At 39.9% G+C, this 27,431-nt stretch overlaps 1 protein-coding gene across 1 annotated transcript; it reads right to left on the reverse strand.

The window, feature by feature from the left end:
* Positions 1–21,195: 21,195 nt before the first annotated feature.
* On the reverse strand, positions 21,196–26,039 carry LOC129724035 (homeobox protein 13). The gene has a single exon (XM_055678625.1). The coding sequence runs from the start codon at positions 25,649–25,651 to the stop codon at positions 23,876–23,878; it is 1,776 nt and encodes a 591-aa protein (XP_055534600.1). The 5' UTR covers positions 25,652–26,039; the 3' UTR covers positions 21,196–23,875.
* Between the last annotated feature and the right edge of the window lie 1,392 nt (positions 26,040–27,431).

Raw genomic sequence — 27,431 nt, forward strand, 5'->3', positions numbered from 1 at the left:
TATTATGCGCGGTCAAGCAATATTTTCAATGCTACCGATAGTGTGATTATCAGCGTTCTGTAGCACGAATTTCTAACTGAAGATTATGGAAGCGGTTCTTTTTAGAACTATAGATGCTTGAAGATAAGAGTTATGAGAATTTTCGCAACTACTACTAGGGTAAAATTTTCATGTATTCATGCATCGTTAGTTTTACAATAACGATCATCAAAAATAAACGGTAGTGTTGCCTATGAACAGTTTAACGCAGCATATAATATATACATTTAGTCCTACGTCACCATTTCATACAACCCCTAGGGCTGTATTGCTTGTAGTATTTACTGAAAACTATAATCCAACTATCGTTCGCCAATTTATTCGGATTTTTTGGAACTGAAACTCGTTGTTTCAAGTTTCCCATTATTTTTCAATCACTATTTAATTCCACATATGTTCACAGAATTAGACCAAAAAATAATTTATATTGAATTGGTAGAAACTGCGTTAACAAAATCTCGGCGGTAGAGAAAATGCCTCGCCAACCCGAGCGTCTGCTAACCAATATGGTGCGGCTCAAAACAGCGTCTGTTCTCCGTGTTAGGGGTGGCTGATCAACGTCTTGATGCCAGCGTGGGTCTCTAAACAGTGCTTTTAAGATGGTCCTCCAGCGAGACTGGGGATTAGTTCAGGCGTGCATATGATAGTTGTCCAAAACATGACGTCAAAATCGTTAACGGAGATTTCAACGCTCAGGTTGGACAGGAGGAGGAAGCGCACACCGGGTCACGAACGAAAACGGCCTTCGACTCATTGACCTCGCCGCCTCCAAGAACATGGCCACACGAAGTACCTTCTTCCAGCAATGCTTCCCATATCGGTACATCTGGAAATCACCCCAACAGACTGAAACACTAATCGATCACGTTTTGATTGACGGAAGACACTTCTCGAATACTATCGACATCCGAACCTATCGGGGCGCAACCGTCGATTCCGACCACTCCTCCTGATGGTCAAAATGCGCCAAAGACATTCGGCTGTACACAACATCCGCTACCGTCGCCCGCTCCAGAAGTCGCTACTGAGTACGCACAAAGCTTTGAGGCAGCGTTGCCAGACGAGGAAGAGCTTACCGAAGCCACACTGGAGCACTGCTGGAGTACAGTGAAAGCAGTCATTAACAACGCAGCGAGAGGTGCTGTTGGATTAGTCGAGAGGAATCGATGTAACGGCTGGTTCGAAGTGGAGTGTCAAACGTTTCTAGACGAGAAGAACGTAGCGTGGGCATTGCGGCTGCAGCAAAGGATCCGTCATAACGTGAGTCGATAAAACAGAAACGAAGACAACAGACCGTTTTTTCCGGGACAAAAAGCGCCGCCTGGAAGAGCTGAAGTGTGAGAAATGGAGCAGTTGTATCGTTCTCAAGAACACGAAGATTCTACAAGAAACTAAACCGAGGGCGATAGGACTCGCATAGGAAGTAGTGATTAACGGAGATGAGTTCGAGATGATTGATTAGTTTGTGTAACTCGTATCATTGGTACCGTAGGACAACAACTACAGCAGGGAAATCCGCAGACGTATTATAGCTGGACGTCGTCCCTACTACGGACTCCACAAGACGTTGGGGTCCGGCAAACTTCACCCCCGTACCAAATGCACCATGTACAAGGTGCTTGTAAGACCGAAGTCCTATACGGACACGAAACATGGACAATGCTCGAGAATGACACTGGCCATTTTCGAACGATGTGTGCGAAGTATTTGAGGATGGCATATGGTGGCGATTAATGAACCACGAGCTGGCGGAACTTCACGGTGAGTCCAGTATCCAGAAAGTCTCTGAAGCTGGAAAGACACAATGGGCGGGACATGTGGTAAAAATTTCGGACAACAATTTCACAAAAATGGTGTTCTTCTCGATGTTTTATCAGGAAAGTAGGTAAGTTTCCAGAAAAAATATTTGCAAACACCATTGAAACCAAAGGGCTAGACACCTTTATTTTCATGAGAAATATTTCGATGATATCACTCGATATCGGTAAATATATTTTGATATTTATCGTTAAATTGTCATATGACAACCCTCCAACGAGGGGGGCGCAAAAATGCAACGATAAATACTTCGTAATATTGAATATTAGAAATTTTTTGCAATATATCAATAGTGTCTTGCCCCAAAATCGAAATAATTTTTTGAAAATTTTGAACTCTCATGTAAAAGCAAAGCAAAGCCTTGTTTCTACATTCCGATTCGGAATTTGACCTTCTGTTAATTCATGCACAGACTTCGCAGCCGCCGACTGTTTAGTGTACAGGACAATTGCGGGGCTAGCGCTACGATCCTACTGACACTAACAGTCTCCCCCGAGCCGAGACTCGAACCTACGACGACTGGCTTTCTAGGCCAGTATCGTACCTCGAGACCATCTGGAGGGAGAGAATTCCCATGTACAAATACTTTATTTAAAATGAATGAAAAAAAAAATATAAAAAATCATTATCGCGTTGTTTTTACCTAACAAAACTAACAACTTTCCGAGTGATATAATAATCATGATGTGGTGTACCGATTTGATCAAAAAGTAGGCGCTGGGTGAAAGAACGTTTTTCGCTTTGTAGGATTGGAGGCAAAGCATCAGTATGCGACATGAAGAATATTTTTCTTGTTTATTTGTGTAATTTTTCTCACTAGGGCCAGAAATGTCTCAATTTTTAGTGTTTTAATTTGTGTGGCGCTTTTTGGAAGCACGAACAATGACAGCAAGGTAAGTAAGCTTGTCATAGGGTAAATTAACCAGTAGTGGACCTCTTTATTTTATTAACCTATAGTGGACCACCTGTCAGATTAATTGAATCTCTTGTAACATCGATGTATGTGATGCAGACTGGCTGGACAAGATGTTTCCCGGTGAAAGTTTTCTGAAAATCCATCGAGTTTTCGCGTAAATTGAGTGAATCTGACGGGTGGTCCACTTAAGGAAGTGGTCCATCCAAGGCAGTTCTACCCTAGTTACAATTTAAATTCACTTGAATGATGTATCGTTTGATTCAAATTTCGAACACTTCAGAATAAAATTGAATCGTCGTTCACTAACTGCAACATGTTTAAATTGCAGTTATCGAATGCCGTTCGATAACGCAACTCTTTACACATGCCAAAATTTAGAGGGGGGTCGGTCACTACCATTTTTGTTTTCAATGATGTCGGAATGTATTTTTTTAATGGAATAGTGGCAAAAAATAACAGAAAATTAAAATAGGCAAGCTTTTCGATTAATCAATTTGATAGTCATATTTCCGCATCATAATTTATTGCATTTTAGTAACTACATAACCAATATGTAGGCGAAGATAAAGTTCATCACTACAATAGACCATTTTACGAGACGTTTCTGAACTCAATTCATGAATGAAATTTTGACAGAAAGCTCGGAACCACTGACATAACGCAAGTGAAAGCAACATCAATGTCAGCAGGATGCGTGACACCTGTCAGTTCCTAAAATGGTCTATTTAACGCGAGGTCACAAAATATTGTTTGTGATCTACTATGCACTGCCTCGCTGAGTAGTGAAACCTAGCCAAACAATGCACAAGGAATTTTTTTTTTCTCTCATAATTATTACGGAAAGTGAACCACATAACATGGTGAATTTGCTTCATTGATTAATAGTGGAGATCTATAATCTCCCATCTAGGATAAAGAAAACAAGTAAAAGAAATCAAAAAAAAAAAATCGAGAGAAATGAAAAAGTTCTTTTGAAATGTTTCTAGAGATTCAACAATTTTCATTTCCAAATGCATTTAGAATCCCCCCGCGAGATCTGTCACTTCAATGTCAAATATGACTTCAACATCAGATTTGACGGATTGCGGTCCGATAACTGCAAAGTTGATGCAGTTATCGGTAAAGCAAAGCAAAGCCTTGGTGCTACATGCCGATTCGGAACTTGACCTTCTATTTTATTATACACAGACTTCGCAGCCGACTATTTAGTGCACAGGACAATTGCGGGGCTAGCGCTACGATCCTACTGACACAAACAGTTTCTCCCGAGCCGAAACTCGATCCTACGACGATTGGCTTGTTAGGCCAGCGTCGTACCTCGAGACCATCTGGGAGGCAGTTATCGGTATTGCAGTTACAAAATGTTACAGTTAAAAGACTTGTAATTATCGAACGGCGACTGCATATCGTTTCGTTCATTGGAATGCCTCCATTTAGTGGTGTGTAGCTTTTTACTGTAGGATCAATTGCAGGAAATCAGTAGACAATGAAAAAAGTAAGTCAATATTAGGTCGTTCACTCTGCACCGTCTTAGCGGAAATTTTCGGAATTTGAATCAAAGCCCAATTTTTAATTCTACTTGCTTTCATGTAGGTACAAGACATGTTTGAGTCTATATAAATAGCACTTTATTGTAGCAACAATAAAATTATCAAGATGCTTAACGTTTAATTAACGAGAAAATTCATTTTCCATCGTTTTTTTAAAGCAAGAAGTTACATTATAGCTTAAGTGTTCGAAATTGATTGCAGTGTGGTATTTTTAATTTTTTTGCAATAATTGTTCAGAAACTGTCAAAACTCAAAAATTGACGAAAATGTGTGTAAATCGGTCATTTGTCTAAATCAAATCATGTTCTTTGTCAAGTTCAATTTGTACAGAATAAAGGAAAAATATTGACTCAAGCTTCATTTTTAGCGAATGTGACTTGCCAGACTTTTCTCTTGTCTCTATCCATCAAGTTTTGTACAGCCTACTTGGTCACTTTTTTCGCCGCAGAACGCCTGTTAGCTTCAAACTAAATCTCGTTGTCAACTGCTTTTCGTGTCTTCTTGAGGTCCCGCTTGACGATAGCCCAGTATTTTTCGACAGGGCAGAGCTCTGGCGTGTTGGAAGGGTTTATGTCCTTTGGCATCACCTGTACGTTGTTCGCGGCATATAAACCCATAGCCTTTTTCCGTAATAGCAAGATATTAAATCCGACCAAAATAGAACGGAACAACTGTGCGGCTCGAACAAAGGCAACAGACATTTTTTCAGGAACAGACGGCCTGCCAGACGAGATGTTTCTTCGCAAATTTTGACAGTTTATTGTGTTTGAAAATCTTAGTCAGCTTTCCTCTTCGAGTTGCCATATAATATTTCTATCCAGGAAGCTGTTCCGCTCGTTGACAGTCCGGTTTGAGTTTCAGCTCAATTCTGCAACACTTCCAGCCTGCTTGCGTAAAGCACTGCTTGCGACAACTCGAACGGAAAGGTTGGGATTCCATTTGAAACTACTGGCCACTCTTTTCGTCGTTTTTGGAGCCTTCGGATTTTGTCTCCATGGCAATCGACGAACGTTCTCCAAACACTATTATTACGTTGATGACAATTGATTTGGTCACATTCACAAATTTTTCTAACTTGACGTGCGAGTTGTTCGGATCATCGCGATAACTAAAGACTAGAGAGCAAATGTTAAAATCAAACATAAACCATGCTACCATACACACACATTTAAAAATGAGGGGTGTTCAGGTTTATTTTTGATACACATTACACTTTTTATCCACTTTCACTATTCAATTCTATCACTCTTCACTTATCACTTGCATATACGTATTTCAACGCTTACTTAGCGCCTTATTTGCGCTTATTTGGACTTTTTGATACTCGAGAAAAATAGTACGGTAGATTGAAGTTGACCAATTTTTGACCGTAACACTCCCTTAAATTTGAAATAACTTGAAAACGGATGCATCTAGAAAGTTAATCATTATAACTTTTCAATTTTGACTGTCTATCTAAAATTTTCAAAATCACATATATATGACTATGCTGAAACTGAATTTTTAAACTTAATCTTCAATAAAACATTAATCTTTATTTATCCATTCTGGACTTTATATCAAATGTTTCGAGTTTCTTTGCAAAAAAGAGATTATTCAATTTTTTTTTGTTTTGGAAACTAAAATTTAGTGTTTATTCATAATTTATTTTGACGAAAAAAAAATTTTGCACTGCGTATATATTTTTTGTGTAAAGTATTATTAGTTTCCTACAATTCATTCTCAGGCTATTTTTTGTACAACCAAAGAATTCTGAGCTACACTGCTTTGAACGGAACCTATGCAAATTGCACACGCCCTTTTAGAAAAGATTTACCCTGGCGTGATCTAGTTAATCTGCCTCCTTATCCGGATTGATGTCATTTGACACACTTGAACGTCGCCGCAAGATACAGCAAGCATTGTTTGTTGCCTAAATTGTGAATGGCAAAATAGATTCTTTGAAATCGCTATCTACGAATAATTTTCGCGCATCATTCGAGCCTGTAGCGTACATGATTAGAATTTTCACAAGTTTTTGACACACAACTTTTTGACATTTACTTTGGCGCCCATATTTAAACAGAAAACTGTTAGGCTAAGTTCTATTTAACTATTAAAACAACTGTCTGATGATGCTAGAATAAAGAATTAATTGAATTAGATAGTGCAGCTAAATCGGAAGAGGTCGGTCCGGATCGCGTCGCGAAATAACGAGTAGCGGTTCTCTTATCAGCCGGTTACGCTTTATTGAAATCCGAGTTCCATGTTTCGCTGTACCAGTTCTGGCCAGGCCTGCAAATGGTGCTCACAGCAATCGATCATTTACGTGATAAGCGATTCATTTGACTTCGTAGTTAGTATCTAGTAGACAACATGTGACCTAAGTCCGATTTGAAATCAATCTTGCGAAAAGTTGAATTTGCTTTACGCATAAACAAATTGTATTGATTTGGTGTTAAACTTATTTTCGTAATATTATTAGCAGATACTTCCTAGATTACATTATAAGTATGCTTTCACACCTAGGTCATTTACAGACTATTTTTATTCATCAGCACGGACCGATGCACTAAAAATTTAAGCTGATATTGCCACGCTCTACAGTGTAATCCCATCAGACATAGAGGTACCAGGCCAAGCCGGTCAGCCAGCACCTAGGGTGCGAACCGGGCGCGCTCGTTTATGTTGCTCTCGCGTTACTGTGTATGTGACCCGGCTCCCTCGATATTTGACAACCTCTAGGTAGTAATCTATCAAAATCACAGCGCCCTGATTGAGATAAGGGAGCAACCAATGCTCCCCAACGATTTGCGAATTGCACCAACCGCAACGAAGAGCGCACATGTGCGCGACTTGTGTAATAACACACAGGGGTGACGAGATAGAGATAGAGAGTGAAATTCTACTGACCAAACGCCCCTTGGTGTCGTAAAAATATCGAACCGTGCAGTGAAGTGTCACTCTGCAGCTTCATCCAGTTTGCTGATATTATTATATTTGAAGCCAGAAGCCTCGACGGACATTGGACTTGGTTCTGATTCAATATATCAAAAGTAAGATTTCTTCTAAAACTTACTTTTGAAATATTGTGAAAAAAAACTAACTTCAAAGCTCTAAATTTGATAGATTTTTCACTGAGAAATTGATTTATTCTAATCACCTGTATGGAAACAAATTTGTCGTACTGCTTCACACAGCTATTCCGACATTCGTTCGATAACCAATCAAAGTTTTTCGTTCAATTAAAAACCCCTTACACTTTAAATATTCAACACTAACAATAGTGTATTCTCAAAAGTTCACATCTCAGATTTTCCAGAAAAAAGTTTTAAATAGTAGAAAGATATGAAATGTTTTTTTTACAAATCTTAAATCTCAACTAAATGTATTCTCTTCTGTTTTCTCCACGTTTAAAAAAAAATAAAAAATGTCAAATCAGATATAGTCAACACGAAAAATTACATTACGAAAACCATTAACAAAAAACATCGTTAGACGAATATTGGCGCAGTGATTTAGGTGAAATAAATATGGGAGCGCTGTGAAATTGGTTTGTTTTACAAAATATCCAAATTCCCATTACTGATCGATTCCATAAGAGCAGATAAGCGTATTGGTTCGATGTTTCGCGAACGCTGACCTACTTGAGATGCATAATGGAACAAATACCCTATATCAGTGTTAACCAACACTTGAGATGATAATATTAAGGCATGAAAAAGCACACATTCACTTCACGCAGCAATCATTTCCCGTTTTACTCGGAAAATGAAAGAGTGATCTGCGGTTTTATCCGACCATCAATTATGAGGTTCTATATTTCTGCCTTGGTTACGCAACCATCGTTTACAGCTTCTTATTGTGTATGCTTGCTGAGGTTTGTCCAACGTTATCAACCATTTCTTCTGATTCAGTAACTTTGAAACCGCACTTGTCGGCTTTCGTAACGTTCTCATTTTTCTTCCTCCCAAGCTTTCTCGAATCCGATACGATCTTCTACGGAACTTCCTTCTGGACCATCGTGAGAAAAGCTTAGTTGCTCTTAGGTCGACATGTTTAATTTTAAAATGGGACACTCATACGCCTACTTTTTGGCATGATCTTATTAAATTATTTTATTGGGCGATTTTCAAAAGCCTCCCTTTAAAAATTGAATAAAACATCTAAAAATGCCTCGTACATATACAATTTTTATTAGGATCGATGAATTAGTTCGTGCCATTTATTTTTGATCTAGGACTACATCTTTGTTTTCTATAGTGTGGTACGTTCTGTAAAAATATAAATGGAACCGGGCTAATTCTACGTTAGATTTCAAACCTAAGTTGCTGTAAACCCACACGGTAGAATATAAAAATCAATATGTCGTTGGACAGATGAAATGATGGACCTATTTTTGACCTGTCAGTTATCTTTATTACTACATTGCTGATCAGCGAAAATTGATGAAAATTTCAATAAATAAAAATTCTTAAATTATTTATTCATATATAATAAAAAATTTAAATGCGGACTTAGATGAACTTGGATTGCCTACCGGATGTTTAATCTCGCAATCTTTTTGCTGGCTGTTTCTTTCAGAATATATTTGCTGTTTGCTTCTTCTGAGATTGCAGGTTCTTAGTGGTGCGTCTGTTCGTTTCTATCTTGACAATCTAGCTCGGATCATCGTTTTCATGTTTACATGTGTGCAGCTTAGATAAAGGAAGTGGTGTTTGCTGTTCTTTAGTTTCCAAAGCCTTCAATTTTAGTAGCTTAAACGATTGGCGGTTTACTGGTTCCAGGGTGTTTCGTTTTAAGTTGCCACGGTTCGGTTTGCCAGATACAGAATTACACCTGTTCCTCGCTAATATCTATCAACCGGCGTCGATTCGGAATATTTCGCTTTCTGGTTCATTCAAATCTTTCCACCTTTAGTAACGATAGCAGTTCAACTGAAAGTAAGCTACTAGTCGGCGCCTTTTCTGTAGCGTTTGGGATTTATCGAAGAAAAGAAAATGTATTCAGCGGATGTATGCCTCAAGCCCCAAATCCGGATTTTATGTTGTTCGCTTCGATTTTGTCCAAGGCTTATTTTAGCAATATAGGAAAAACGTGGTTTGGAACGCATCCTTTATTGTCCTTTTTCCAAGCCTCCAGTGTGATTTTGATGGTCCTTTTCAAGGGTCGTATATAAGCGACATCCAAAGGCTGACAAAAGTGGGTGTCGTCGATAATGACTCTAAATTCCTTGTTCGGAAGTCAGCGACAACAACAGAAATCACCGTCAAACCATCCTGAACAAAAATGTTTTCAAGATCTAGGAATCGAAAATCGGGTATAGTGTCATACCTGACTTAATTCGGTTGTACCAGCATTTTCTGGGACCGCTTATTTACTATGTCGGATATAGATGAGGCGCTGCGTAAACTACGTTAGGTGGTAACATATTCCTGTTGGCGAATCCAGCGGGCATGACCGAGTACGATGTCTTTGAGTGGTCTAGCACGTTTCCAACGCGCCTTTTCTCTCTTCTAACTCATATAACTTTTTTAGATTCCGGGTCGTTGGTGAAGTTAGTCTCATCGTAGTTAATAATATTTTCCGTTGGTACACCTCAAGCGTCTCTTCCAGGTTGTCAAAATATCTAGTTTCGTGGCCCACTTTCGCTGTGCAACGTTTGATATTTTGAGACCAGCGGGTCTTACCTTACCTTACCAAACAGTCTCAAGCCGTGATGTGGCTTTTGCTGTACGTAAGAGTCGTCTCCATTCCACTTGGTCCACGGCTGCAATTCGCCAGCTCTGCAGTCTACGTAGGATCCGCAGGTCGTCTTCCACCTGATCGATCCACCCTGCTCGCTGTGCACCTCTCCGTCTCCGTGACGGATTGAATTCAAGAACCATCTTTACCGCGCTGTCGTCTGACAGCCTTACAACGTCTGTAAGGAGGTTGCCGTCCAATCTCCTGCACATATCGGCTTGCGGCACGCAGCCTTTACGGGAGCTGTTCAGCTTCTCGTAAAACTTCCGGGTGTCGTTAGCTTGGCACAGCTCTTCCATTGTTATGCGATCTCGGTCCTCTTGCTGGCACTTCTTCCTTCGGAGGACCGAATTTTGGCTGTTCCGTGCCTGTCGGTATCGTTCCACGTTCGCTCTCGTACGGTGTTGCAGCATTCTCGCCTATGCTGCGTTCTTCTCCTCGACTAACCGTTTGCATTCGCCGTCAAACCAGTCATTTCTATGATTCGGAGCCCTTGTACCTAGAAGCGCTACAGCAGTGCTACCTATGGAGGATCGGATGCTCCTCGAGCCATCTTCGAGAGTAGCTGCGCCAAGTTGCTCTTCCGTGGTAGCGCTGCCTCCAGCTGCGGCGCGTATTTCTGTGCAGCCTCGGCGTTCCGCAGTTGCTCAATATTTGGTCGCGGCGTTCGACTTCGACGGGTGTTATACACCGTCAATAGTTTTGAGCGCATGCACACAGCTACTAGGTAGTGGTTCGAGTCTATATTTGCACTGCGGTAGGTGCGCACGTTGATGTCTGAGAATAACCTGCCATCGATCAGAACGTGGTCGATTTGGTTCTCTGTCTGTTGGTCGGGTGATCTACAGGTGGATTTGTGGATACCTTTGCGGGGGAAGAAGGTACTTCGGACTACCATACCACGGGAGGCCGCAAAGTTTTCGCACCGATGGCCGTTATCATTAGACACGGCATGCAAACTATCTGGTCCGATTACCGGTCTGTACATTGCCTCCCGTCCTACCTTAGCATTCATGTCCCCAATGACGATTTTCACGTCCCGTCGCGGGCAGCTATCGAAGACCTGCTCCAGCTGTGCGTAGAACGCTTCCTTCCCGTCGTCGGGTCTTCCTCCATGTGGGCAGTGCACGTTGTTGAAGAACGGGCCCTTTTATCCTCAACTTGCACATCCTTGCGTTCATCGGCTGCCACCCTATCACGCGTTGGCGCATCTTGCTCAATACTACTAAGCCGCTCGCTGGTGGTGCCACAACACTGGTACAAAATAGCCGTCCGGTGCCCGCTTTTCCATACCTTCTCTGCCCATAATTCAAAAATTGGCTAATATACCATTTTTACCAAAATCGAGAAAACAGTTTCTCGTGATGGTACACACCCTAAATAAGGTCCCTACGGAAGCCGATTGTCAAAAAATGCATTTGGGAAGGCAACAAATGCGAAACAATTTTGGCTAATATCCAAAATAATTGAGAAGTTGGCTAATATCCAATATGTTTCAACCTGTGGCATGTTCACGAACCAGTGTATTATTACTGTACTATGTTTCGTCTAACTTTCGAAAGTGTGTTGTAGCCTAGGCAAGCGATCGTAAGGCCCTTGCATCAAATTTGACTTTTTCACGAAGAATATTTGATGCTACAAGAATTTATTTGTTGCGCTGCGAAACCCAATGATCAAAACGTGTGACTGTTTTCTTCTGTCATAAATCTTTACGTTTGAAAAACTGCTATTTCGCTCATTGATTAGAAGTTATATTAATAAAGAGAAGATTCAGATTTCATTTTTGGATTTGATGACAAAAAATAGGAAAGTGGGTTGTGAGATTATTATGAATTAATGATATTTTTGTTACATTGCAATATTGTTGCACGTAACAATTGTCTCGTCGTCCTTTTCATCCTCACTTGTGCTTCCATGTTGTTTTATTAAATTTAAAACCATTTTTATTACCAACGAGCACGATATAATTCACATCGTATGCATATTAGCCAAATTGCACACCGGTTTGTCAACTGACCTTTCATTATAATTGCAAAAACGGCTACTGCGTTGAAAATACGTGGCGGACGAAATTTTCCTGCAGATTTCTCTGTTTCAACTCAACGGCAAAGTTCCAGCATATATGAAGGGTGATATACTTAATAAAAAAGTTGTCATGAACAGTAAAAATATGTTGTACCGACAAAAAACTTTAAAATGCGTTTTTCTCGATTTGATGCCTATGGCATATTAGCCAATTTTTGAATTATGGGCAGTTCTGTCCTGTCCAACAAAGTTCCTGCAGTACTACGACTTCGAAGTTGCGTGGATGTAGCTCGTCGTAGATTATCCTGACGCATCCTGGAAAGCAGAGCGATTCGCAGTTCCATGTCCCAAATTTCCAATCGTAGTCCTTATTTCGTTGCCTAGGTCCATATCGACTGTTCCGTACCGTATTATCTCTTACGTTGCTTGTAACATGTTGTTTTCCGGGGCAGTTCGTTTCGTCGAGGGACGAAACGTGTCAGCTCTGTTTAGAGCCCCACGCTGCCACCAGGACGTTGATCAGCCGCTCCTAACATGGAGATCAGACGCTGTTTTGAGCCGCACCATCTTAGTGAACAGACGCTCGGGTTAGCGAAGCACTTCCTCTATCGCCGGAATGTGCTTTACGTGCCCCTGATCGCTTCGCACCTTCTCACTTAGCTATTGTCGGATGACAATATTGCCCAGGCAACACCAACCAGTTGTATCATATGACTCGTGGATGTGTGAGATAGGAACTTGAGAGGGCCAAGGCTATGTTTGACGCTCCTTCTAGGTTGTCAACTCAGCATTTGAAGCCCGAGACCAGCGGGTCGCTAGTGATGATTTGTTCCGTTTCAAAAACAAATACAGCCAGTTTTCTCCCGATGCCGATGAATTTAGACGTGATAATATTTCAGATTTAGATAGCCCTTGACAATCTTCTGGATTGATGCTGAACTTAGAGGATAACCCCATTCTCTGGCAATCATGATGGTTTTACAAAGCTTTGCTTCCTAGGAACTGGTTATAGATTGTAGATCCTCCGGGTGAATCCAAGGATAAGCTGTGCAATTTGTTATACAACGTTTCGTAGGGTATACTGTAAAACCGAGTTGCCTCGCGAAGCGAAAACTGTTTTCCTCTCGCAGTGCGAAAGCGTTCGGCACAGTTTCGTATTTTGACGTGGGACACGTCTTTGTTTACTATACTGGGATGCATTCTGTAAAATTGGAAATGAAACGGGTAAATGTTGCGTCAGATTTCAAACGTTAATAACAGCATAACCACATGATGGATAATAATAACCAATATGTTGTTGGATAGATAAAATGTATAACAATTTTGTAATATGCTAATTATCACTCTAATTTCATTGCTAAGCGGTAAAATTGATGAAAAATTTCAATAACAAATTTACGTCAATAGTGAACCAATTACATGCGAGCATTCCTAGCACAGACAACGTGAATGGACACCATCCGTTCCCTGTGATATTCCCTGTATCAATTTCGAAATAAAAATCGACAGAGTCTCCCCGTCCCAATAGGTCAATTTATTTTTGCTTCCATGACCTTAGACTAATGTGATGTCTCGAAGGTAAAAGTTTTCCTAAAAGTTTGAAACAATACCCATCCTTGAACAATTTCTAAACCTGCGTGTTAGGTTCTGAAGAACCTAATAAAAACTGATGTCTTGAAAGAAAACATGCCGGTAAAAGCAACAGTACCAGTGGAGTAAAGAACCGCAGGTCTCTCGTCGTCTATGATTGCAGTGGTACTCTTCTATTCGTACATTTCAGCGGTACACTTCTATTCGTACTGCAGCGGTACTATTCGTATTGCAGTGGTACACTTTTGTTCGTACATTTCTATTTGTATGCAATTGAGGAAAAACTGCAATGCTGCTGTTGATGGTGATTGAAAGTTTATCTCATAAATATGATTGCCATAAATTACTCAACAAGAATTGTAAATTTTTGCAACGGATATTTATTTAATTTTATCTTCGATATTCACTAAATAATCTTGACCTGATAGTATCGAAAGAGTAAATTCCTAAATATATACATTTATAGAAGAGTAAGAGCCTGCGAATGCTTGTGATTTTTTTTTTGTTTATTCAGTGAGATTCGTACAGAATCTCTTTAACATTTCAAAATTGTTAGATGATATATGATTATTCTAAGCTTTACCATAATAAACGTATATTTCCTGTCTCCGTAATACAGCGAATGTAGTTAAATAAAACAAAACCATTCATTATGATAACGTAAGTATTATTGGATTTGGTTTTTGAGGATATAGAGTTAATTCTGACTTTGACGCATTATGAGAAATTCTTTGTGCTTCTTCAACAAGCACGATATGCTTGTGCCTTGTCAAATACATATTTTTTGCACAAAAAAATACTACAGGCATAATATCGCCAAATATAAATGATATTCTTTTGAGTGTTGTTGAATATATTCCAAATATTGATTTCCAGGGAAGCTGAAAATAAAAATACGTACAGTCGCTGAGCAAACACATTGATTCTGTCTGCAGACTCTGTATATTTTGTAACAAAAAATCCCCTAATTACAGTGTTTAGTCCCACGTCACCATTTCATACAACCCTAGGGCTGTATACCTTGTAGTATTTACTGTACACACGTCCTTGCACCTACCTTTTTCTTATAATTTAAGAACGTCTAAAATTATTTCTGATTCGCTCACGAGAAATTACTCCAGAAAACAAACTAAGAAAATCGTTGGCTGACAGGTGGGACGATAATTCACGGGTTGCTTTGTAGTCTAATGTTGCATAGTAGGTGACGTCGTGGGTTGCCGTTGAAAAGAAAGCCTAAAATATGCTGTTGAGTTTATTGAGACCTAAATTTGCTTTTAAGGGAAAACCTACAAAAACTTTAACGTCAAATCGATAATTATCTATATTAAGAGCTTATATGGGAACAAATTTTGAAAACTTTACGTATTGTAACTTGTTGTTTTATATCTGGTTGAACCGATTGTTTGCATGCTATAAGAACCTCTGAAAATCTAGTTTCTTATCCATTCATATTTTAGCGTATGAAACAATTAATTCTAAGCCTATAAAGGCATCAATAGTAGTAAAGAAGACATTTAAACTCAATTAGTGGAGAATAAAACAAATCCCAAGAACTACGAGCGCTTTTTCTCGCAAATCTAAAAAAGGGGGCAAGTGATCAAAGTGAGCCTAGAGGTCGAAGTTACCCCAGTTTACGGTACCATTAAAATTTGACAAAATCTCCTCGTCTCAACAGATCAACTAATATTCACAGCCATGAGGCTAGACTATTTTTATGTCTCGAAGGTAAAGCATTTCTGTAAAGTTCATAACAACCTGCTTCAGCAGACAATTTAATGATCAGTTGTGAAAATGTTATTTAAACTGATGTCCTGAAGAAAAACATGGTGGTACAAACAACAACAAACTTGGTAAAACCCATACAGTACTGAGGACGGACCTAAAATTTAGATCTTGTTTCCTGCCTAACATACACATCGATGTTGAAAAATTCAAGGTTATCACCCCAAATTTAAAGATAATGTTATTTGTAGTATTTTCGTAGAACATTTCGATTTAAAAAAAAAATGTTTTCAGGTTGCCCGAACGTGATTTATGAAAAAATGACTTTTTTAAGCTACAAAACCCCTATTTTGCATTTTTTTGCAATTCTGTTCGATTACCACATTTTTCCAAAAAATATTTTTTTATTTGCAGTTTTTTTTTTATTTTACTTGGTTTAGTTCAGCATCGCATCCAGTTGTTTGACTCGCAGAGCCCATTAAATGACGCAAATAGGTCCATAATTTTCCGATAAAACCCTCCAAAATACGAATAAAAAAATTGATTAATTGATGATTAACTGATTGATTGAGTTGAAGTTGATTAACGGACCGGCGCCAACGGCTTTACTTCCTCATGCGATGGAAGGCGTGATCCCAGAGATTTTTCGCCTCAGAAAATCTCCCAGTGTCGGCTAGGATCGAATCTAGACCAGTTTGGTTGGTTGTGAGTGGATCACGCCACCTCACAACCATCGACACCTATGTCGGCGGTGGGATTCGAACCCAGGCGTCGAGCGTGGTTGGCGGAGACGTTACCAACCACGCTAGACCCCGCCTTATGACGAAAATTCACATGAAAAAAAAAAATCCTGGATATCTTTCCAAGCGGCTTAGCTTCCTGGATATCTTTCCAAGCTTCCAAGCCTTTTATATGTGATGGAAAAGTAAGCAAGTGTCTATATCGTCAATTGATATTAAGACTGGCACGACTCAATAATCGATAATTTTGATTGAAACTTGTTTGAAAATTGGCATTAAAATTTACTGCTCGAACTTCTTTTGTAATTTCTGATCAAACATTCTGAATACACGTTTAATACAAAGTAAAGTTGATCAATAGATTGAGTAAAAAAGACAATATGTTTGTGACAAAATCGATGCGAGTGAAACTCTGCTGACTGATTTTTCTATAATCATGATTTTTTGCTAAATCGTAAGGTAACGATTTCGTCTCAAGTGTATGTTAAATAGACCGGTAGAAAATTTACTAACAGAAATGTGAATTTTAGGAATATTGAAGAGATAGGTGGGTTGAGAAATAGAGAGAGTCCAAAATCAATGACTATCATATAGTAAAGTGAGACTAGAAAAACTCACTCATTCTCAATAAGGTTTGCGTTGTAGTAGAAATATGAGTACGGGAGAAAAAATTTTGCTATTATCAGCGATACCGCTTACCGTGCTCGCACGTGCAGTTCTAGAAAATCTTTGCGTAGCCCATTCAATATTCGAATTGTTGTTTACCGCATGACATAAACAGCAAAGTGCCAATAGAAGTCGGTTTTTCTAATTACGTTTGGCGGTAGGTGTTAAAAGTTTCATCTTCTCGAAAATATCCTTATACAAAATTTCAGCTTATTAGTACAGCTACCTCTTTCCCAAACCCTTCTATAATCACAAAATTCCATCCTCATAGACGGACAGACATTCGACATCAAATCAGCAGTAAATGGATACAATTTTGTAGGAAAAAAATAAGTTCCACTACAACAATTACAACAAGAAAAAGCTTCGGTTCAGTGACATATTATTCCTTGCTCTAATTCATCATCAAAATAGTTGAAATTAGTGACTAAGCAAAAGAAAACGTGCTTCACATTCCACTTGCAATTATTAAAAATCTAATAATTTTAAATTCAAAAAATTTTGTATGGATGGCCCCATAGGAACTTTTAAGTGACCAGCCTCAAAGCAGTGACCAACTCACTAAATAGTGACTTACTACCAGCCCAACCGATACCTATCTGTGTCATTTTTGAAATTGAATGTAATGGAAATATTGCAATAAGATTTCATGAATTCACCTACGCAAACATGCTCTGTTTATCAGTAAAGTAATGTCGAGTTCGTGTTTAGCTGCACCAGAACTACACTTTTGCACTGTAGCTGTTCGTTTTTAGTTTTCGAGCCAATAGAATTCTTGGTGCGCATTTAACAACCACGAGAAGCACAATATTGGAAAGTGTAAAAACAATCATTCGGATTATGAAGAATTTATCGTCAAGAAAGGATTTACGGGAAGCCTGAGAATAATCATGCGTCACTGGACAAACGGCCTGATTCTGTCAAGAATTAAACCCAAAACCACGCGCAAGTCAAAGTCTACATTATACCTATGTAACTAAAAATCACTCTAATTACACTCTTTGTCCTACGTTATCCTCTAGGGCTGTACTGCCGTTCTACGCATATTTGTCCCATGATCCAAATCATGCAAATGAGAAAAACGATGTTAGAGTTTTACAATACTTTTACGCATTGTGTCAATGTGACAAATGCAATTGGGCGTTCCTTACCAGTTTTAGCTTGCAATAGACTTTTTTCAATAAACCTAACTGAAAGTTTTTAGGTTTAACACTCTTTTCTATAGAAATACCCACTGGGACAATAATGCCGAGAAATTGGGCTTTCAATAGGTAATTTCTTCGCATATCAGTCCCATCACGTGCATTCGATGCTTCCCAATAAAAAATTCGTACTGGGGATACAAGGTTGTTTAATTTTCACGAAGATGATCACGCTAATCTTGTTGTCTTATACGAAAGTGATGATAGTTGAGATGAAAGTGAAGGTTAATTAAATAAATATCAGATGACTTACCATTATAAAGGGGAATTGTTTTTTTTTTCTAGATTACCCATTCCTATCATATTTGAACGCTGTTGGGCTTCCACCATTTTGACCACACACAAAAGACAGTTCTTACAACTTCCAACTAGTATGAATCCATTGCGTTTTACGTCTTCTTATTTGCTCGAAAAGGAAAAGCATTCAGGTTACAAACCAGCAAACAAGCCTTAGGTATCCCTAACAAAGATATGAACGTGCCGCATTTAAATAATCGAGCAAAGTGATTTTCGATACCGAATTTCTGAAACCCGTTATGTAGTCAAACGTTGTTAGGAGAAGTCTTTAGTGCTTTGTAGCACTTCCCAAGTAGTATATATGGGAATTAGTGGTTAGTGGGATGAATAAGAATAAAAAAAAATCTAGTGGGACAAATATGTGTAGAAAATCATCGATGGGACAAACAGACTTGGTATGGTTTTTCAAGAATTTCGGAACAAACAATGTTATTTTTAGTAGTTTTTCAAAAATATACATGAAAATAGACTCATTGCTGATAAAAAACGAAAATCGACCAAAAGTAACATGGGTCAACTATGCGTAGAACGGCAGTGTATACCTTGTAGTATTTAAAGATTTCTCCATAGGAATGTTGATCACGTTTACATTTCAAAAAGTCCATTTGGAAGGTCCAATTTTGCATCATTTGCATTACTATTTCGGCCTGAATTCCACCAATAACCCGTGTTATGTCGTCTTGTAAGGCCTCAATAATATTAGGCTTGTCCACATACACCAACGATTTAAGTCCAAGGTTGTTTTCAAAGAAAACCGGCCCAATGATTCCACCAGCCAATGAAGCACATCAAACCGAATTTGATAGAAACGGGAAAGAATTTTGGTAATAAATTACTACGATTTGCAATCATTGTTCATTTGTAAATCTGAATTTTATTTTACTTTAATAGATGACGCTTGGACGCCATTACAGACCAGTGCAGCCAATTTGAAGAAAAATCGTAGAACAATACCGATAATTACAGTGAAACATTCAATGAGCTATTGTCATATAATAAATTGATAAAATTCAAGATGAAAATCTCTCTATTTGATCTCCGATGATATCGAGGCAAAGTGAAAGAATTTGTCCTTAATTCTCCGAAAGTTGCACATGCTTTTCGTATCGCATTTTTCACGAGGGAAAATATTTTTTTCACTGAATTATTTTGAACACCTCAATTAAAAAATTGATGATAAAGCACCTTCAATTATACGCAAACCTTTCAGTATGAGTTGTTCAAAATTTATTGGGTATTATAAAAGAATATTCATCAAACGTTTTTGTTGTACCGACAATCGTAACAAACTCTACAAAAAAAATTCCACTTGCCATTAAACTTAAACATTTACACAAGCGGCATGGGCAATATTTCATACGAAATTTCTTGAAGAGTTAATCAGGTTAATTTTTTAACACTGTTTTCATACCTGCATATTTAAATTTCGACCACTCATGAGTCGAAACTTGAGTACAAAAACGTTAGAAAAAGGGTTCTGTGAAAATTTAGCAAAAATTAAAAATAACGAAAGTAGACTGCCCATAATCGCATGTTTGTAACATTTGCAAAATTGGTTGTTCGAGCAAATCGCACTTTTATATTTTGACATGCTTAGTTTCCAATATATTCTTGCAAATAGACACTTTAACCCTCAAATGCGCACGATGTTAAAAAATCAACTAAAAACATAAAATCTTTGTTTACCAGGTTTACTGCTCTAAAACTAATCAATATGCATAGAAAAATGGAAAGATTTACTTTGTAATGTGCGAATATTACCATGTTGTTTAAAAACAACACTGCGACTTTATCGCAGAATAAAGTCTAAACAACTACTTTTGTTAACAGTAACTTTAAAATTGACCTTCTATTAGTATAATTTCTGATAAAGCAGACCTTTTCCCTAACCACTAACCTTATTTTCAAATTTATTTTCAAAGACAGTCAGCACCAGTCGGAAATCTCGCCATAGTTTTTTTCGTTTCCGAGATTTTGACAGCAAAAATTAAAAAAAAACATTCAAATACAGCACTTACAGGTGTTAGGTTTTCTTCGCTAGAGTCTAGAGAGCAGTTCTAATGAATTCCATTTCTAAATTTTTAGTAATGTTGTTTCAAAACAACATTGCGCATTTAAGGGTTAACTAAACTTTGTATCATGAAAAAAGCACTACTTTACATAATGTATACATTAAATATTACTTTTGAAGTCAAATTGGTTGAAATTTTTGCAAAGATACATTTATGCCGTCACTTTCAAGCTATTTTTGGAATATATCACAGGGGAAATAAAGTTTTTCATGTATTCAACAAGCTGAACATCAGAAACGGATCACCGGTGGTTGGTTACCGGACCAGAATAACTTCCGAGTTCCAAAGGATGCAGATGTGGATTTGGATGGAAGCTTTTTTGAAAAAAAAAGTTGGAAAGCTAAGTAGTGTGACAATTTAGCGGTTATTTACGCTATGTGACAAAACAACTTGGTATTTTTTACGACTTTTTTCACACAAACATAAGCATATTTTTTCAGATGTAAAAAGTACATACTATTCTAAGCATTTCCCAATAAAAAGCACGAAATCCATAAAATGTCGAATGTTACAATTATGCGATTACAGGTAGTAGAGTAACAATCAAAGAGAATGAAAGAAAAAAAAATGTTTATTTTTTAAACTTAAATTGAATTCGTTAGGCAAATTTCGATTACTTACATTTTCAACCATTATACTTTACCCTGCGTTTTGCAGATTGCGGTCTTCATATGGGAACACCAGAAACCTAGAAAACTCTCAAATTCAATATCATATCAATACTTACCACGGTAAAATCAACAACCAATAATGAAAGATCGAAAAATGGAAAACAGAGGAACCAAACTGAGCACTTCTTCAAAAACGTCGCTTTTACCAAGATAACAAACATAGTCTGTTTTAGGATTGTTTATGATAATGTTTTACAACTATCATAGAATAGATATATTTCGCATCTTTATTCTTCGATCAAATAAAAAAACTCTCATTCAAAGTGTGTATAATATAGTAATAGAAAATACAATATGATTTTTCCTTATTCGCTTTGCTTGCTGTTGCACGGCGCGCTAACGTACCGCGCGACACGCGCGGATAATTAAAATAGTTCCAATTCATTCTTTTCAAGTATGGCTGGTTTGTTTTTAAACTTTCAGTGTTACTATTTACAATTGCTACGGGTAATGCAGACTACGCATCACGGATATAACTGCCTTCAGTTCATCATCACACGGTCACTACACTGACTATTCTCGAAATCAACTACTCAAAGATAAGCTACAAATAATAATATTAAGAATAATAATATTTGTTTACAATCATTAGTACAATTAACCTTACAAACGAACCTGTATACTTGATGCACATACTCAAATGAAAAAGTCTACTAGATAAGTTATGATGATGACAGTAGAAACGCGATTTGACATTTCGTAAAGAAATCTACCGTTTTTCTTTTTTTTTCCTTTCAACGCTACATTTATTTATATACAACGAAAAACAGAAATGATATCGTAACATACTTGCGAATCGTTTAAATAATTTACAAAGGAAAACAATAGAACTGGACTCGTGATTTGTGATTTCCGCCGTTTTTTTTTTCGCCGGCTGCTGGATGAATGGGGAGCCAGGAGGAGCTTATCTAGATTAACTCCCTATCGGCTCACTCCGCCATTGTTCGTTTTATCAAATCATTATTAGCAATAATTGTTTTAGTTACTATCAGCTGTTTTGCTTGGTGTATTGGCACTTGATTTACTTGAACTTACTCTTACGCTAGCTTATTACTTGCTTGTTCCTACTCGATTAGGCACTTGATATTCACAAATGTTAATATTTGACAGGATTGGATGTGACACTGTGAGATAAATTTGTATTTTTGATTTCATTTTTCTGTTGCTGTCAGTTCATTTTGTTGCTACTGTTGTTAGGGAACATCAAAGTGGGACCGCGAAATCCGAGTTAAAGAGAGAGAGGGCGATAGTCAGAAGTGCAAAATTAATGTTGAAATCATGTGCCGATTGGCTCAATTTATAGTGTAAACGAATTGTTGGTACTTGCGCGTTGAGTGATTCATTTCTACTTCACTTATTTGTTTTTTTCTTTCCTGAGTAGCGTAAGGTGGCACTTGAAACAAACAAAAAAGAATAAATAAAATGAACGAAAAGACGAGCGAGCGAGCGGGTGGACGTCGAATCTTAGACGGTGCTCGGAGGTGTCTGACGTCTGTGTCGAGGCACGAGAGAAGCAATTAGTGGCACCTTTAATTTTCCTCGTTTACGAGACGATTGTTCAATCATTCGCCTAATTTTAGTTGCAATTTAACGCAAACATATAATCCGCTGATGTGGTGCAATTTTTCTGCGCATGGTTGGATATCTTAGGAAAGGCACAAAAATGGCGAATGATACAACGGTTCACCTTCTTGCGTGAAGCCTTTCGTAAGGCGACAGCGTTCGCAAACGCGAATAATTTTGGACACGAAAAATATCTGCTGTAATTTGGGTCGATATTATTAACCAAAAACAAAATGGAAGCCAGCGCGTCAGACACCGACTACAGGAGTTGGCTTGTTCCAATTAGGAGGCAAGCAAACAGTGCAAGAAAGAATGCAAAACAAGTGCGAACCGACATAAGGACTAATTACGACCCGGAGAGGAATTATGGGAAATTCCCATCCCTTCGTTATGGCGATGAAGATGCGGCGAAAGGTGTTGCTTTTATTGCCTTTGAATTTTTATGGCTGCAGCTTTTCTACACGATCGCCAGGGGAGGGGGTAGCTGATTCCAGTCTCTCAGGTTGCTGCACTTGGCAGGCGGAAAGTGTCAGCTAAAATCTACTGTATGGCACCTGTGATTTGTAAAGTCGCCCAAAGAAACTCTGGCGAAGGAAGAAAAGAGACGGCACGGTGTGAGATCTGCTTGTAATTTTACCTGGGATCCTAGTTGCAAAGTCGCATCAACGTGGGTGTAACCCAAACCAGGATAGTGACAACACCTGCGAACGAAGGGAGGGAACCTCTGGAACTTCACAGCTTTTGCGAACGAAACCCCGTCCGGTTTACGAAGTTTGCTAAACCTGACAAAGTGTAATTGTTATGCTAATTAGAGGATCCGATTTTTGTGAGTAGCCGTCTGCAAGTGCCGTGTTTTACAAGTTAAGATAAGTGTCTGTCTCTCTTACTTCACTCGAGTCGCAATCCTTCTATGTGTTCCCAATTCCTAGCCCTACCGTATAGAAATCACACCACTTCTTAGCTGTTCGCTAATCCTGACAAACTTACTTACGATATGATCATATGTATAGGTTATAAATATCACATTTCAGTTTTTTCTTTTTCATTCCAACAAAGTCCCTGTGAACTCGGAGTATCAAACCTGAGCCCCGATTAACAGAGCGAATGAAAACCGCGATTCGACCGCCGATCATTACATGATCGACGACGAGAACATCACAGGATTGATCGTATATGCTTGTGTTCAACGGAAGAAACGCGGTGTCGAACGAAATCCTGACTTTGCTAACTGCTAACTGTGTACTATGTATAGAAGAATAAAACGAAAGCAAAACTATGGCTTACCCAACCACCACCTGAGGAGGTAGTGGCGGCGGTGGATTGCTGCTGCTGACGGTGTTGACGGCTAGGTGATCCTCCTGTGCCAGCCACTTTTCGACGTACTTCCGGTTAATGTTGTACTTGGACGCGACAGCTCGGAAGTCACCCCGGCAGCTTACGTCGTGATAGTAGCTATCGATGGCCTGTTGTTTTAGTTCCAGACTGTAGCTATAGCCGTCGTCGTTTCCGTCGGTACTGTAGACGGACGAGATCGAGGTAGAACTGTCGTAGCCGGAAACTGGTGAAGCCTGCGGTGCGGCCCAGCGGCTGCTGCCCCCGTTGCTACTTGGCGGAGACGGGGATAGAGTGCTGTACGGAGTTCGTGGAATTGGCGTAAGGGGTGGCTGATGGATGTAGGGCGGACTCGGTGGATAGACGTACTGGCCGCTGTTGTACTCGTAGAGGTTCTCGTAGTAGCGTTGCTGAGCATGAAAGTTCCAAATGATGGGATAGTTGTCTAGCCTCCCCGAAGAGCCAACGCCATCTTTTAATGATTCTGCCGCTGGTGAATCAATGGAAGAATCCTTTTCGTCATCTTTTTCGTCCAGTAGGTACGGTTTGAACAGTTTCACCGACTTGGGAGGACTTGCGCCGTCGATGGAATCGTCACTGGTTGAACAAGCTTTGCGCTTTCGGCAAGACAAATCAACGACTTCGCAGTCGTCAGCAGGATCGCGCATTTCACACTTGATACTGACCGGTGTTGGTGTCGGAGATCGCGGCCGGGACGAATAGACGGACGAAACAGTTGAACATGGCGAGAGAGCTTGTTCCATTTTACTGCGAATTTGCTGCGACCGCGAAAGATCGATTGGTTGCGTACTTGGGATGGGACTGACAGTTGCACACTTGGGATAGCAATAGTGATAGTAGGTGTCGAGCAGATTGAGCTGCTCGTATCCCGAATGATGGGTTGGTACCGCAACGGCAGGAAAATCCCCGGAGACAGGTGAAAAATTTGGCCGCAACACTTGGCTTACCATTGCTGCCGCTGCAGCAGCATTTGCCGTCGGATCCCGGCTTTGTGGTTTAAGTACCGATAGACTTGCTGACGACGACGAACTTTCGTGGTGTGGATGCGAGAACGGCGACAGCAATGTGTGAGTTGAAACGGGCGATATTATACAAGCGCTGACGCTGCTCTCTTTGCCGTTGATGTTGTTGTTGTTGTTGTTATTGTTGGAGCTGGCGTTTTGAGCGACGCGGTGTCTGGTTGAATCCATGGGCACTTTTAGTTCAATGGAATTCAGATTCTGATGGTGGATGTGATGGTGATGGTGCGGATGATGAAGCTGGAACTGAGGCTGGTGCTGGTGCTGCTGCTGAGGCTGCGGATGATGCGGATGATTGCCACTATTGCTCATTAGGTTGATTTTCATCGTACTGGTAGCCCCATTGGAGGAGCTGTTGGCAGCCGCTGAGCGGAGATTGTTTTCCACCTGCAGCCATTTCTGAATTTGCCTTCGGTGTATACCGTACTTGCGAGCTGTTGCTCTCTGGTTACCCTTACAATCACCATCGTTCCGATAGGAATCCAGCACCTGCAGCTTGAATTGTGGTGTAAAGATCCTTCGGGAGCCCATCTTGCCAGCGGAACCCGAACTGGCCGCACTCGCACCACCGGTGCGCTGTTGCTGTTCTACCCGGGGTTTGCTGTTATTGCATCCAATTTCACTTTTTATCATCGAATGTAGTCCGTGCGCCATTATTGAATTATTTTCGAAGTTTTTACACATTCAATCTGCTCACACAACTGCAACCGTACTGTCACTTTTGAGTTTCACTTCACAAGTGTGAACCAACAGATACGCTCGTGTGTCCACCCTGACTGACTGATTAAATTGTTCACAAAACTGCACACTCTCCGCTGCTAAGAGCCTCTATTTCACCATACAGTTTCCAGCGCTTTTTGTCACTGTTTTCAAATAAACAAAACAAACCGAAACACTCTAAAATTTAGCTGATTTTTTTCTGATACAGAACCGAAAATTTGCTTTGCCCAAGACCGTGCTGCGCGTTAATGTTTTCCATTTAAACTCATTTCTGCTTGTGTCTCTTCTGTGCTGAAGCACTTTGAAATCAACCCGCGAGAGAGGATGGCCGATGTGACTAAACGTTAGCAGCATACACAGTCGAGTGGTGTGGTATTATTTTTTCATAAATATCTCTGCCTCCTTGGACTCGACCGAAGGCTCGCACACACGCACCCACGACTGTGTCGGCGTGTACGTACACAGCCGAAGTCGGCGCTGACCTGACCACTACAGGCAAACAACGCGCGCCAGCAAGTATAGCAAGTGTGCGATGACTCGTCGTGGATCGAGTCACATGACAAGGGGAGTATCGAGGGCAGGTGGTTAGGGGTGGCAGCCGGACAGGTTGCGAGAGAGACATTCTTGCAAGCGAGACGGACTGCTACCTACTGCCATCCTCTTTCATCCATCTTTCGCTAGTGTGCCGGGTCCGATCGTCTACATCAACGTGTGTCGGTTCTTCGTTCACAACGCCTACAGGTCTAACATCCGTTTTCAAAACGAGTTTAGAAGCAACGTTGCCAAACTGTCTGCCCACTCTTTCGCTCATTGCGTATGTATGAATGTGTGTGGAGCCGAAAACTAGCGACGATCATGCTGTCATTACACCCCGTCCCAAGGGGGGCCTAACATCCTGTAAGCCTTCGGTAGATTATCTCCCTTTTGGGAGGAGAAAAACCCTTCCCGGTGCTTTCATCAAACCAGGCGATAATTTATTTTTAATTATGCATTTCGAAAAACACGTCGCACTCTAAAAATATTTGTACGTTCTTCGTACTACCACATCGGCAACGCGTACGAAACGAACATGGCTGGTTGGTACGTACCAATACTCGCACATACGCTCGCGCGAAGGCAACGCAGCTCAGAACTCATGCAAAGCCGATCCCCAGAAGCCGAGAGAGCCGAAGCGGTTTGTGCCAGGCCAGCCAGCAAGCCGCCGTCGCCGCCAGTCGCGCACACATCGGCAACGTCGCAATATATAATACCGACCAGACAAATTGTCGCCACGACTTGGGTTCGTACCAGACAAAGCGTCGCTGGAGAGTATATAGAAAAAATTCACTGTATACTGATTCGAAATGACGAAATGGTACACCATGCCCATTGTCCCATGGCTTGCTTTGCTCTTCCCCTACCTCCCCCAACCCAATCCGACACAACGGAACAGGCAAGTGTGAACACATTCCACCGCAGCCGCAGAGCGGCCGCAAAGGCAACCCTATGCACACAACATTCGACATAATAGGCAATAATACAGTTTTCCGTCCTGACCCGAACCCAGACCCAACAACCCGGCTCCTACAGGGATCTCTCGGATCCAAACGTGGCGATAATTGCTTCTGCCATGTTGACTGGGCAAATAGCCAAAAGGAAATCGGTTTGACTCTTTTGTTGCAAAATCAAAAAATAATAATAATAAAAAAAAAACAAAGCAACACACACTTTTCTAAAAACATTCGCGTTCGATAGAAGTTAAAAG

The sequence above is a fragment of the Wyeomyia smithii genome, chromosome 2, assembly GCF_029784165.1.
Source record: "Wyeomyia smithii strain HCP4-BCI-WySm-NY-G18 chromosome 2, ASM2978416v1, whole genome shotgun sequence".
Taxonomy (NCBI): domain Eukaryota; kingdom Metazoa; phylum Arthropoda; class Insecta; order Diptera; family Culicidae; genus Wyeomyia; species Wyeomyia smithii.